We start from the raw sequence: 14,670 nt of genomic DNA on the forward strand, positions 1-14,670 counted from the left end.
AGTAATACTGTGTGAAAGAACACTTAGCTATTCTTCCTGCATCTCTTAACTAAGGAATGCAAAAGCCGTCTAAGATGTTCTGGGCGTCTTAAGATTTTCAGAGATTTTTCCAAGTCTTCATTTGAAAACGGATGGGAAGAAGCTGAAAGGAAAAGTGGCTCGAGAATAGATAATTTCTATAACTCAGGGTCAAAGATAACTGCCATTATTTCTCTGCTCTGATCACCACATCAAACTCTCTAGAGTTCCTCAACTAACTACGCCAGGTACAATTACTGGAACACAGAGCCTCCCTTCAGACGCAAAGAACTTTCTCTGTGTCACACCCACATCTCAGACAGGTCATAATACCGAAAAGCCAACAATCTGAACAGAAACTATTTTGTGAGGTAAGTTTAATTGCAGATGGTTTTTTGGTTCGTTTTTTACCCCCCTGCTCTGGAACATTTCCCTCTGGTTTTTGGTCAATGCAATTCAAAGTCTGTCTTTGAATCAGGAGCTGACATAGCGCTCTCTGGCCAGACCACATGCTACAATCCTCGGGTGCCTGTTGCTGTTTGGACCAGCTGCACTTCCTACTTCGACCCAAGCTGTGGTTTACCTGTTTATATTTCCTGTAACAACGCTGAATGACAGCGGCGGCTACTTCCTGCTGCTCCCGCAAGGGTCGGCCCTGAAGGGTAAAGTGAAGGAAAAACACGATTTAGTGTAAGAAATAACAATTTGGTATAAGAAATGTCAACTTTCTTCGGACTTAAGTAGAATTACTACTCATTTACAACCTTTTCTGAGGCCCCAGGTTTACCAAAATACAGGGGTAATTAATTACAAGGAGAAATTAGGAGAAAATGAACTTACAGAATAAAACTCTGATTCTTGCTTCTAAATAGAACTATGATATTTGGATGTTAGGTCTAAAAATATTCATTTTCCAAGTATTTAACAAATCAGGTATTGTACTATTTGCCCTTACAGGCTGCCAGATTTCCATTGTCTTTCCCAATGTAACCCCAACTACTCTAACTTTGGGGTCGATGATTATTGGCTTTTAATTGGTCAAAGACTCCTTTGAGAAACTGTGGAAGGCCACAGACCCTCTCCCACCAAAAATGCACACACAAGCTTTAGCGTAAGATTTCAGGGCTGCCTACAGTCAGTCCCAGGCCCTTAAGAACCCCTGCTTTAGGTTATAAATTCCTGTGGCAGAGGTATCAACTTCCTCTATACTAACTAAATAATAAATATCCGTCATCATTACCAAGAATAAATTGAGATGGTGATAACTACACCCTACTGGTCAGTTTTATTTCCCTAAAGCTTCTGAAAATTATTAATAATTCCAGGTAGCATAATAATTCCAAAGAACAATTCTACAGACTCAGCAAAAAAGGAAAAAAAAAGGCATAAGTTTTAGTTTGGATGATTCTGACTTCCGTCTGTGTTCCCCAATCTTACGAATGTCACATCAGGACTCTGTTCCACTTTACCTTGTATTTCCGGAAAGCGGTCTGGACAAGCCTGGCAGCTTCATAGAGTTCTCTTTGCTCGTGATCAGACAAAGTCAGCTGAGCAAATTCATTCTCGACCTTTTCACTGGTAGATGCACTCAGGAATTCCGACCAATCTGCTGCCGAGGGAAGGCTGGGTTTCTCAAAAGCTATTTCACTGACTGGGGAGCCAACAGGGCTCAAGCTGGTATTAGAAGAAGGGGTTAGAGGCTCGTTATATGCACTTCTGAAACAAGAGGAGACACAAGGGAGAGAGACCGGTGATTGATCTGCATGATCCATTACATACTGCTGAGTAATGAGACAAGGGCCACTGTGCACTCTTAAGAATATGCCTTCGTTCAGTCCAGTACGTTGCTAAACACATCCCGTACTTTAACTGTCCTTCAGGTAGTAACCTCGTACCCAGGACCTATTATGAGTTTAGCACTATGCTAAATACTAAACCCACTGAAGACGCTGTCCAGCCCTCGTGAAGCTTCAGCTGAATTGGGGGGGAAACATCATGGGATGTGACCTCACATGTGCTACAAGGGGAGAAAAGTCACAGAAGAGGTGAGGACGTGAGCAGGGACCTGAAGGTGGTGAAGGCACGTGTCCCAGTGTTTCCTTCACGAGGTCTCCCATTACACAGCATTCATCAGATCTGATTAGCCTCCCACGCCTCCCACTGAGCCCAGGAATTTACGGCGGTCAGTGACCCATGGTCTTCCACTGACCTGATCTGGGTAGCGCTTGGCACACGGTCGACATCGGCGAGGTAACTGGCCAGCCAGCTCATGGTACTGCTGATGGTGGCAGTGTCTGCTCTTTCCAATGCCGAGGGCTCCGTGGGCACAAAACTCTCCTGCTTGATTCGATCAGGTGTGGCTTCGATAATGTGCTCTGCCAAGGTCATCATGTTCACCTGGAATCCAGAGTTCACAGAAACACTCAGGTTAAGAGGGAACCTTAGACATTACCCAGCCCCTCCCCCACCCCACCCCACCCTTGGGAAGAAAAAAGAAGGGAGGGTGGCTTCCCACCTCAATCCAGTGCACCCAGTATCACTGTAAGGTTTTACACAATTCAGCCAAATATGCTGAGACCTGATTCCCTCCAAATCATAGTCTGGCCAAAAACCGTTAGTCAAGTCTTAGGGAACTTCTGCCTTGTGCCTACTCTCTGCTCTCAGCTAGGATCAGCCATTTAATGATACTGTGACTGGGCAGTTCTTCAGCAAGTTGTCACGTTACCATGGTGACACTGCAGGTTACCTAAAGGACCGCCCCCGCCCCCTCGCCCCCTCGCCTAGAGACCCCCAGTCCTGTAGAGGGCAGCAATGAGACAATCTGAGGGGCCGGCTCATGGTTGACCCAAAGGAGTTCATCAATCCTCTTCTTGACCCCCCACCTTCCTGCACACCGAGAGAAGTCTGGACAACGAGACTCTACAGACACATGCTGTGGGGTTTGGGGCAAAGCTTTTTTTGTTTTGTTTTGTTTTATAAAGATTTTATTTATTTGTCAGAGAGAGCGAGAATAAACAAGCAGGGGGAGTGGCAGGCAGAGGGAGAAGCAGGCTTCCCACTGAGCAGGGAGCCCGACCCAGGACCCTGATCCCAGGACCCTGGTGTCATCACCTGAGCCGAAGGCAGACACCCAACTGACTGAGTCACCCAGGTGTCCTTGGAAAGCTTTTGCTTTCCTGATGAACAGTATCGATGCCCTTGGCTCTTCCCCTCTCTTCCTGCCTTGACTCCAAACAACCTCCAGCATCCACACTGTAACCACGAAGCAACAAAAGTCAAGAGGAATTGTCGCCAAAAAGAACAAAAAGTTCAGGGAAAAGTCTGAGCCCCTGTTGGCATCACTGAGCAAATGAACCTCTGGACTTCTTGTGATGTGACAAAAATCAATCATTTGTTATTAAACCACTATAGTTAGGCTGCTGATACCTGCACCCCAAGTACATTCCTAACAGAGAGAATTAGGAATCCTCAGAGCTTAGTCTGCACTTCACGAATTGAATTAAACTTGGAGATACAGCCTTGTTTTTAAAAGATTTCCTTGCATGTCTCTTGAAAACAGAAATTGAAATAATAGCAGTTTAAGTTTTTAAGTGAACTGAAAGTATTCTGAAAGGATCTATACAAAGGTGACAAAATGCTTATCTTACAACGTGGATGAACCTCCAAAACAGTATGCTGAGTGCAAGAAGCCAGACACAGAAGCCTGCAAATGTTAGGATGCCATTTATATGAAATTTCCAGAAAAAAGCAAAACTCTGGGGATAGAAATCAGATCGGTGGTTGCCTAGGGCTGGGAGCGGGGAGCAGAGATGACCACAAATGGGCATGGGAAACTTTCTGGGGGTGACGGCAGTGCTCCAAAGGGCACACTAACATTCATCACACGGAGCACTTAGAGGGGGTGAACTTTATGGGATGTGAGGTATACCTCATGAAGCTGTTAAAAACAGTTTCTTGGGTAATTTTCAAATTTTCAATAAACAAGAACAGTTCTTGTACTAGGAGTAAAAATGAAAAAAGTATTACAGCCTTTCTTTTCCCCTCCATATAAGCCTCTTGACTTGTGACTCAAGCAGCAGAAAGTCCTAGCCTGATATCTTTTCCATGAAAGTATTTGAATATTTTATTAAAAGCAAAGTTGAATTTCTGGAGACTGAAGGCTGTAACTCCACAGTCACCTCCCAAAGTCCTTCATTTTATAAACACGTATCAGTGTGAGAACACCTTAACATCATCACGGTGTCACACGCTGGACTACCACACACACGATTTTTACTATGCTGGCTGCAAAAAGCAAGGAAGTTTAATTGACTTTAAACAAAATAATAACATTCTAAGCAGTGGGACCTAAAAAGTCACGTCATCTGCTTCTAAATCTCTTGTATTGTGGTCAGAGAAGATAGCCTTTAAATGTGCAGCTTTGGGTTTTGTTTAAATTCTCATTGTGTTCTAACATAGGAGCAATTTTCATGAATGTGTCTAGGATATCTAAAAAGAAAAATCATCTGTATACTTGCTAAGTGTATGAAATTATATACATCTGCATAATTACACACAAGTATATCCTGCATTAAATCTATCACATATATTAAATATATCTATGAAAGCCACCTTTCCAATAGCTTTGTTCTATGTTTTCACATCTTTTCTATATCTACTCACTCTGACAAATTCTGAGATAAATGTCAGTCTCACATTACGATTATGAGCGTGGCTCCACATTGCTTTGTATTCACTGGTTTCTGCTTTAGCGTTCAGAGGCTGTGTTGTTAGTTACACAACTACTGATGGGTTGTATCTGCTCGACAAATGATACATATAGTACTTGCCTTAAATCATACTTTGTATCCCTTTTCTTTTAATACTCATTTGTCTGTTCTATCTTTGCCCCTGGTTTCCTTTCATCCTTTCTGTGCCATCTCCTTTTAGCTCTGTCTTTTACAAGCAGAATATAGTATGATTTGCCTTCCTTTTTTTTTTTTAATCCAATCTGAGAATCTTTTAATAAAATTGCCAATTAGAAAAGTGGGAATGAATCATGTTTGAAAATAATCCTATAATATTATGTTTTCTGCTTATTATTTCTGTTGTTTCACTTTTACTTTTTACCATTCCTGAACTTTTCCCTAATGGGCCCCAATTCCCTTTTCCCCCCTTCAATGACTTAGAAATTCTATAGTCTGTTTCTATGCAATCTATTAACCTGACATTTCTAACAAGCCTATTTCAGCCTACACTTATCTATCAATAACCCAAGTGGAACAAAATCCCCAAGTAAGAGAGCTGCTTCACCTTCATTTCCTTACCTCCCTAGTTTTATTAAAATAATACGAATATTAGTTTTAAAATAGGATTCCTCCTCTTTATTTAAAGCAACCCTTCTTAACAAGTGCCCTGTGCGTACAGTCACACTATCAATAAGTCCTCAGATGTATCAGTTTTACTGTTTTTATTGTCCACTCCTCCATGAACTCTGGCTCAAATTACTTCATTATTTCTTGAATTACTTAATTATTTTTCATTGTCATTTTTTCATTTGGCTGAATACTTCTTGAGATTATTGCTCTTAAGGTAGCAAAATATTACTCTCTCGAGGCTCTGTGAAAATGTAAAGTAGACCTTTTCAGGTTATTTTGTATTTCCTGCACCGATCCCATTTTAGCAAAGGCCAACTGCTACCAAGCTCTGCTATCTGATGGTTATTTAAACTTAATCGAACTTATGTAAAATCAGAAATCCAGTGTCCTGAGTCACACTGGCTACATTTTCTGCTACGGAGACCACATGTGGCCAGTGGCTACCATAATGGGCAGGACAGACACAGAACGTTTCCATCACTGCTCAGTGTGCCAGTGAACAGCACGGATTTTCACAGTCTGGTATATTTACGCTTATAAATATTGTCCTAGATTGCTTAGTACTGATATGCGGTGTGGCCAAATCCAGCCAGCTACCTGTTTGTGTAAATAAAGTTTTATTGGCACATAGCCATTCTGATTCACTGAATATTATCTAGGGCTGCCTTTGTGCTATAAAGGCAGATTAAATAGTCATGACAGTCTATATGGCCCACAAAGCCTAAAATATTTCCCATTTGGCCCTTGGCAGAAAAACTTTGCCAACCTCTTGTCTAACAAGTTCTTGGATTTCCCCGGCAGGCCAACCCACAACGGCAGTGGTTGGCAGATAAGTAGTGGAGGGCCCCCCTTTCCTATCTGTGCCAACAGCTGGCGTGGCAGGAAGGGAACGCTGGGATGAAGATGAGCAGCTCAGCAATTGGACCTCTCCCTAGGAATGCTGGCCAGGGTAGGGGCTCTCCAGGCCCCTCCCTCCTGTGGCATGTCTATAGGCCTGGTACCTTCCTGAATTTCTCGTGGGACTTTTTTCTCTGTTACATTTGTTTTGGGTTATATAGGAACTAGGAAAGAGAGGAAGTCAAACTCATTCTCTTTGCTCATTTGGTCCTCCCCTATGTAGTATATTTTATTTAATGGAATTTGCCGGCTTAATAGCTTAACCTCCTGTTAAACCTGTAAACCTGTAAACCTGTAAACCTAACTGTTTACTGCAGTATATACTCTCTCAATCTATTGCAAGTTTAATGCCCCAACAGGATTCTGGAGTTTCTAGGTTTATTATAAGGACAGTCAATGATCAGCTTTAGGGATATTTCACTGCACTCAAAAGCCTCACACCACATATGCCTTTAAAAGGCCACATGACAGCTGTGCTCATCAAATCACTTAGGTCATTCAAATTCTATCCATAGGCCTCCTGTTGTAGCGATGACCGGGCTGTGACTCCGTTAAACTCGTACTTAAACAGGAGGTCAGTCCCCCCCGGATGCAGGAGGGAAGCAGAAGACCACCGGAGGGCCCTGGGTGAAACCTGAGGAGCTGGTGTTGAGACCCAGGTCGCTGGTGTTCAGGCCGTATTCAAACAACGTTCGAGTCACTGAATGAAAACATGGCCCACGCAAAGGAGATACTCCAACATTCTTATGCGTAAGACCGCACTTTTAACCCTCTGCTGGTGAGCAAATCGCATGGCCTGGGGAACCAGCTATGACGACGGCGGGAGTGACTATGGATGCCCCGGCCTCTGCAGGCTTACCTTGTCGGCGCTTACCTGAATATCGTCCATGGGCTGTGAGCATTCTGCGCTCCCTGCGCTATCGCGGTAGGACCCCATCTCTGAATTCACCACCTCTCTGTTAGCCATCATCAGGACACTCATTGGTTCCCGTGGACGCACCTGTGAAGGTGTTGCATCCTTTCCTACACTGGTCCCCTTCGGATTTCCAGTCACCTGTACTGTAGACACACCAATGTAAAGATCTTTGGAATTCCACTTTACTACAGGCTGAGATCCAGAGGCTTGGAATCCTGCAGTCTCTGGAGTGGGAGGGGAGGTTTCCCGGATGCAGTCCCTCACTCCTTCACTGGGGCTGATTGTCTCGGGGACACACTGCTTAGAACTAGGGCTCTGCTTCCTGATATTTGGCTGTTCCAGACTCAGTGCAGTGGAGAGCAGCTTCTCCTGCCTTGCCTGGAAGTACTCAGGGTTCAATTTATGCTTTTTGGGAGCTGGATAATCTTTGTGGCTCTCACTGCTGTAGTAATTAGAGGGTTCAGAACGAGGTCTTCTCAGCTCTGAAAAGTACAGTAGAAAGGACAGTCAGGACAGGCGGTAAAATTAGGAATCCTAAAGAATTAACACTTTCTCTATGCCTGACGCAAAGCGCAAAGCCAGAACTCCGGACATGTCCCTAACATTTAAATGTTCCCCAGCAGCATGTACTGTATTCAGATAGTCCTCCTCCAAAATTTGTGTTTCTTTCTCAAAAGGACACAGATTTTTTTTTTTTTTTGCTACTTTCTGCATTTATTTTTTGGGAGGGGTGGGGGGAGCAGTAGGCACTCTTATAGCTAAAAGAAAAATTGGAAACATAAAAACAAACAAACAAACAAAAAACAAACCCTTAAATATATGTGAATATCCTATGGACTTTTCTGAATGTAGCTGCATGAAAGCAAATGGGACATCTGTCAAGTTCTGAGATGTAGTAATTTTGAATGTTTACCTGGATTGGTACTTGCAATAACGGTGACTCCTTTGGGTATTTCTGGAGAGTTGATGGTTTCGCTGTGCCACTGGGTCATCCAGCTATCCGTATTAGGCTCTTCACTTGGAGGACAGTGTATTCTGGGGTTCTGCCCCAGCTGAGCCTGTTCATCTCTCTGCAGGTGCTCCAGACATTCTGCTAATTTCACATGACCCCTTGACCTGGCAATTCCCAAAGGCAGCCTTCCTAGAGAGTCGGGAATAGAGATGGCCCGACGGTCCCACTTGTACAGAACGACAGCAGCTTCTAAGTGCCCTAGAGCACATGCCCACATCTAAAAAACAGCAAAACAAAGCAAGCTTTCTCAGTACAGGTTAAAAAACATATTCCACTTTTGCTATTGCTGCCAACTGACAAATTGGCCCTTGCTGGCAATCTCAGTGGGGCCGTAAGACATTACCATTTCCCTATCCCAGTTAAGAAGAGTTCAGGAATAAATGAGCCTATTCCTTACCAGAGGAGTACAGGAGAAGTGGTCCACATTCAAGGGGTCAACTTCCAGTTCCAAATCAATGCTATCTGCATGCTTTGTGCTGTAAGGGATAGCACCAGAAATTACTGCACAATGAATCAGTGTTCAAGAGAGACACCAGAATGTTATAAAACCCACAGAGATGAAACCAAAGCAGGCACCTAACATCCCTGATGTGAGGAAATAGAGCCCCTAATTTTGTAGGGTGGTTTGGATGGGCGGTCCAGAGGAAACAGAAATACAATGCTTAGTTAGTACTTCAGTCCACATTTCTTGGGCAGAAGTTCATAAAATTCCCTTGGCAACTGTCCTCAGAGAAAGCCCTTTGCTCACAGGCCATGGTCACACTCAGTGAATGACCAGATTTCTCTCCACCGGTGGAAACGCTCAGGAGGAAGCTGCAAGCTGATGAGCAAGGATGACCCCCAGCCGTCCACACCCCACCCTTACCGCCATTTGATGAGGGTCTGGATGAGGGTGGCATAGCCCTGCGCGGCAGCCAGGTGCAAGAGGGTCATCCCGCGGAAAGTCTTTGAATGGATCAAGTGCTTGGACTTGGCCCAGCAGGCTCGGCTCATCATCTTCTCACACACGACAACCACACGGTTCTCGAAGCAGCTCCCCAGTGTCCCAGGGCCAGAAGCACACTAGGAGGAGGAAGCTCGCCTTAACGACTGAGGACCAAGGGCCTCTCCCTGTCAAGTCAGCCTCTTCAGGTGGGAGAAACAAATGCTTTATGATCAGCCACCCACACTGGGAAACACCAAACTGCACATAAACTGAGACTAGAATGTGCTTGGTTCAGCTCAGCGGCACGTGGCCACGCTTGTGGCACAGGGTCATTTTCCGTTACTCTGAGAACCCGAGTCTGTCTATCACAGCTGACACTCTGATTATGAACGTCATGCGGCTCCGTCTCGGGGAAAGCGTTATACCGCTAGAAGAAAAGGTGCCACCAGCCTCCAGTTGAAGTACACGCTGTAGACTGTGTGCTGGTAGGAGAGCAAAGCAGGGTAGCTGTCCCGGTTCTTGCATCTGGGGATACACCTGGACCTCTGCCTCCCTCGCTCCTCATTAGGAGAATTAAGTCACTTAGAAGGGGGTCCCCCCCCCAAAGAAACACTTTTAAAAATCCAATAACAATCTCGTCCTTTGGGGAAAGCATTAGAGATCTTGAAATTTAAGTGTTATTAATAACAAAGAGGCATACAGGAAAGAGAAATTCACGAATTTTAACTGTGGCTTTCTTCTCTTGATTCAGTTGTAAAGCAAGAAAAATAAAATCAAACTTTGTTACCTCAACAGTTTATCTGAGTCTCTGTGGTGGCAGCTCTCTGCTGAACTTCCCCCCACGTAAATGATACTTCTAGCCTGATTCTCACCTCTGGAATTATTTAAAAAGTGTTTGTTTTTTTTCCAGTAATAAAGCCCATAAAATTCAATTACTACAGAAATATTGTTGCTTCTCATTGTTTTTTTACTTTTAGGTCTGGGAAAAAACGCCTACAAAAATGAAAAGCAGATGATAGATATAATGTCATCCTCACTAGGGCTCTTAAAAGAGGTGGGTGATCCCAACCTGCAGTAGAATGACCTTGACTCAAAAGGCCCAGGCAGAGGCGCCCCACATGTACCGAACAGACACGTTCACAAGCTCATGGAAGTTACGGGTCAGTAAGCAAGGAGGGAATTTTTTTTTTTTTTTTTTGCATTAACAAAAACAGCCACATCTTTATCATGAAAGGTGGACACAGGTATGTATTGACGCCAACTTAAATTGACGGAACAGTCTTCCACAGCAGTTAATATGGGATGAGATCTAATAGGCCAGTTACCGACCGGCTGAGCTGTGAAGATGACATTATAGTTCATTCCCTTCATGCCACCTTTGTTCGTGAAAGGAAAAGGTTTTCATGGGAGTCTCTTATTTGAGGCATGAGATAAGTCAAACAACGATTACTTCTTTCTTAAAATTTAGGACGATGGGCAAAAAAAGAAGCCTACCGTAGCCTTAATAACATTTTACTGTGTGCCGAGTCCTTCCCTTTCACTTCCCCCTGAAGATGGGTGAGAAATAAGATAACTCGAGGAAAAAGTTAGTTTCTTGGGTGTGGTCTATAAAACGCTGTTTTTGCCTATGATTATTATTAAAAATATTACTAATATTTGATACTTACAAGGACCATAAAACTCAAAATGTTCACTGAAACAACTGTAACTGTTCTGAGGAAATCATTATTCATCTTGAAGAGAAAAAGGGAGAATGACTTGAGGTTTGCCGGGAATAGCTCAGTAACAGAGATAGGAACACTCTCCATTTCTTTACATTTGTCTCTAGGGTCTCCTGAAAAATAATTTCTGCTCAGAATTTTCTCAAATGAATGAGATCCTAAAATGAAGATCCTAAATGAGATTTGTAGAAGGCTTCTAAGACTAATGGGACTCTAAAAAAATATCCAGTAATTTCCCTATACTTGGCAAATTCTTCATGGAATTTACGAAAAAGCATATGTGAAACAGGATAGAATGGATAACGTTATTCCACCAAATAATTTCAGAAACAGTTTCTCTGGGTCCTTTTCATATTGGTCATCTTGAGTTTATAAAAGGATTCTGAATTACTGAATTCAATTATGTTCCATATTTATACTTAAAATAGATGCGGAATACAGAATACAAAATAGACTCCAACTGAACTGTGAGTCACCATCGGGCCTGCTTTCCCACTGGATCCCTCAACTCCCACTGCCAGGCAGCAGCAGTGAATTTTGAGATCAATAGCAGTGACTGAAGGCTCCAGGAGGTCAATACCTGGGAAGGTCCCCAGTTCAAGGCTTCTTTGCTATTACACAGATTTTAATACTTCGAGGCACAGGATTATGAAGCACTCCCTGGGACTGGTCCAGGAATGATACCAGTACCAGACAAAGGACTCATGGCCCCCTGCCTCCCTAATCAACAAGACACACACAAGACGGAAGGTGGAGGTCAACGCAAGCTGGTACCTGAGCTTGGCTCCCTCCATTCCCAGGCCCGTTGCCCCCTCCACTGCTGCCTCCTCCACTCCCCTGCTTGTGCTGCTGGGACCCCGTCATCTCAGCCATCCTCCTTTCCATCTGCTCCAGGCGCTCCAGGATGGACATCCTGAACTGGTTATCTAGGGAAGAACAGGGAAGAGTGAGGTCGGGTTCCAGGAGAAGAGCGGTCGACGTGGGGCCTCGTCAAGCCTGCAGGACTGCCATCAGCCCCACGGAACCACAGAGGTCTGTCCAGGCCAGACCTCCCCAGCATGGGCCCGAGCCTGATGCCTCCCACAAGCCTTGCGGCGTCTACGGTAGCTCAGAGTTCGCCACTAAAGGAATAGAAAATCCTTTTCTGTTAAGGTCCTGGTTTCACATTCCTGGTACCCCAGTTCCTTGCCAAATTCTCCAATGGAAGCCTTGGAGAGATCTGGTAGGTAAGCCCCTAGAACAAATAAATGAAATGAGTACTATTTAATTTAAATCAGTGGAAGAAGGGAAGATGTGTGTGTGTCACTGTGCATCAACAGTGTGTGTAAATAAATTATATATACATATATATATATATTTTAAAGATTTTATTTATTTATTTATTTGAGAGAGTGAGAATGAGAGAGAGAGAGAGAGAGCACATGAGAGGGGGGAGGGTCAGAGGGAGAAGCAGACTCCTCGCTGAGCAGGGAGCCCGATGCGGGACTCGATCCCGGGACTCTGGGATCATGACCTGAGCCGAAGGCAGTCGCTCAACCAACTGAGCCACCCAGGCGCCCGTATACATATATTTTTTAAGACGAGTATCTGTTTTACCTAAATACTGGGGAAAAAAATATTTTATTTGCTGATCATTCACTGGTTGAGACCCTTACACATTTCCTTTAACACGTGACAGTCTTTTGAGACCAATACAACCAAGTGCTTCACCTCTACATAAGAAAAACATCAGGCCATTACCGCTGGGGCAAGGATTGCAACTCAGAGAAGTCTGTGGTTCTGTACATTCCTAAGATTAGACTCTCTCTCTCCCTCCACATTCATGCATTTACATCCACATACGTGTGCACGCACACATGCATATCACAATTTGGGTTGCATGCCTACATAAGAAAAGGAGCTAAGACCATTATTAAAATCATTATCACCTATATTTATTCAACAAATTTTAAATAATGCTGTGTCAGATATTTAGTAGGAAACTGATCAGAAAAGGCCTCTTCCTGCTCTAGTAGGGGAAGCAAGCAGGATAATGTGATGAGGAACAATAGGGTGGGGCTAGAACTTAGATAAGTCAGGAAAGGCGACACTTGAGTTTGACCAGAATGAGAAAGAGCCACGTCTGCAAGAGCTGGGTGAGTTACTAGCAAATGCAAAGGCTCTGAGGCAGGGCATTCAAGGCGCAGAAGGCGGGTGGCTGGACCACAGCAGAGAGGAGAGCAGAGGATGGAGCTGGAGAGGGGCCAGGACCAGACAGTATGCAGTTAAGAACCTTGGCTGCGCCACAGAAGAGTCGTGTAGCTTTGAACAAAACCTTTAGTGCCTCAGTTCCCTCAGCTCTTAACTGGGGATGGTAACCGTACTTACCTCAGGGTTGCTGTGAGGATTGAGCGAGTTTGTGCAAACTCACAGAACATATCAGTTCCACGTCATCATCATCTTCCAACAAAGGAGTTAAATGTCTCTAGGGATTGACTGAGCAGCTGTGACAACCTATTTGGCCCCCAGTTGGTTAATGGCATAACTATTTTCAAAATGCAACCACTTGAATCACGAAAAGGAAGAACCCAGGACGGGAGTAATTGATCAGTGTACCTGGCCATCCTGACTATAAATCCCGATACCGGTGAGTCATGTTTATTGATTCTGTAAGAATTAAAACAATGGGCAGGGCTGACACTTGGGGAAAGTTTCTCATGTGCCAGTCACCGTTCTGATCACTTTACAAATATTAACCCATTTATTCTCCACGATAATCGTGAGGTACGTACTGTTCTCACCCTCTTTTCACAGAAGAGGAGACTGAGGCAAAGAGAACGCATCTCCCTGGCTCTGGGGCCTGGAGCTTAACTCCGATATGACACCAACAGGAGCGAGAGGTTGTGGGAAGAGAAGACGCACAGAATTAGTGTTACCCTTGGAAGGAGAACTTTTTCCTTACAGTAACAAGACAGTAAATACCTGTTTCACAGGAAAATTTTCAAGACTGGGTGTCAAATGGATTCCACTGTACTAAACCACAAAGCCAGAGGAGGAAGACTGCTGTTCGAAGATCATATTATTTTCTAAGAAAGTTATTTCCAGGAACCACACTAAAAGAAAAGTCCTCCCCCTTTAAAAGTGAAAGGGGACGTCTCTGTGCCCATTGCACACAAACACACGGATACAACAAACACCGAGGCCTCTGTGCTGAGCATCTCCGTGGCCTGGTCACCAACGGGAAGTTCCCTGAGTGAGTCTGTGCGTGATGCACTGCAAACGGTCCCTGTCATCCCGTGACCCTCGTGCCTTCGGGGGTGGTACCAGATTCCTTATCCCATACCCTCTCCCTTAAAAGGGACATTTTGCAGAATGCAGGACTCCTTTACGTGGAACTGAATGAAGACTACGAACCCTCCCTTTTAGAGTTTGACTCCAAGTCAAATGGCAGGGATGCCCTGGGGCCCCTGTCCCTGCTTCTTCCCCGGCAGGCCCTGTATCTACTCACAGACACTCGTGCAGTCCACGGAAATGGGGGAAGCTGCTGTAGCCACCTGCTGATGATTTCTTCTGCAAGCCTACAAATCCTGCACCTATTAGATGAGTGTTCAGAATCCATTTCGCTGGTTTCGAGCACTTGTTTGGAGCCCGGTGGCCAGCACTGACCTCCCGTGTCACACACAGAGGCAGAAGGGCAGAGAGAGCAGTGTCCGGCTGTGCTCCGCCCTGGTGGGGTGCTGTGGGGTGCCTGGCCTGCCCCCGGCCCCAGGGAGAGGGCTCTGTTCTGGCGGTTGCGCTGCCACAGTGAGGTCGGCCTCTCGCGCCTGCCTGTCCCCCTGCCCAGC

At 44.7% G+C, this 14,670-nt stretch overlaps 1 protein-coding gene across 1 annotated transcript in view; it reads right to left on the reverse strand.

Annotated features, from left to right (window-relative positions):
• CAMTA1 (calmodulin binding transcription activator 1) overlaps nucleotides 1-14,670 on the reverse strand; it is an 867,769-nt gene that overhangs the window by 18,481 nt on the left and 834,618 nt on the right. The window contains exons 12-19 of the mRNA XM_028108234.2: nucleotides 11,621-11,772; nucleotides 9,066-9,262; nucleotides 8,598-8,676; nucleotides 8,102-8,417; nucleotides 7,147-7,331; nucleotides 2,228-2,415; nucleotides 1,488-1,734; nucleotides 602-673 (exon numbers count right to left, since the gene is read on the reverse strand). Of these exons, the coding sequence (XP_027964035.1) occupies nucleotides 602-673; nucleotides 1,488-1,734; nucleotides 2,228-2,415; nucleotides 7,147-7,331; nucleotides 8,102-8,417; nucleotides 8,598-8,676; nucleotides 9,066-9,262; nucleotides 11,621-11,772 (1,436 nt within the window). The remainder of the gene's footprint in view (nucleotides 1-601; nucleotides 674-1,487; nucleotides 1,735-2,227; nucleotides 2,416-7,146; nucleotides 7,332-8,101; nucleotides 8,418-8,597; nucleotides 8,677-9,065; nucleotides 9,263-11,620; nucleotides 11,773-14,670) is intronic.

Source organism: Eumetopias jubatus, unplaced genomic scaffold, assembly GCF_037043125.1.
Source record: "Eumetopias jubatus isolate StellerSeaLion01/CBP00866 unplaced genomic scaffold, mEumJub1_p1.0 scaffold_4, whole genome shotgun sequence".
NCBI lineage: Eukaryota > Metazoa > Chordata > Mammalia > Carnivora > Otariidae > Eumetopias > Eumetopias jubatus.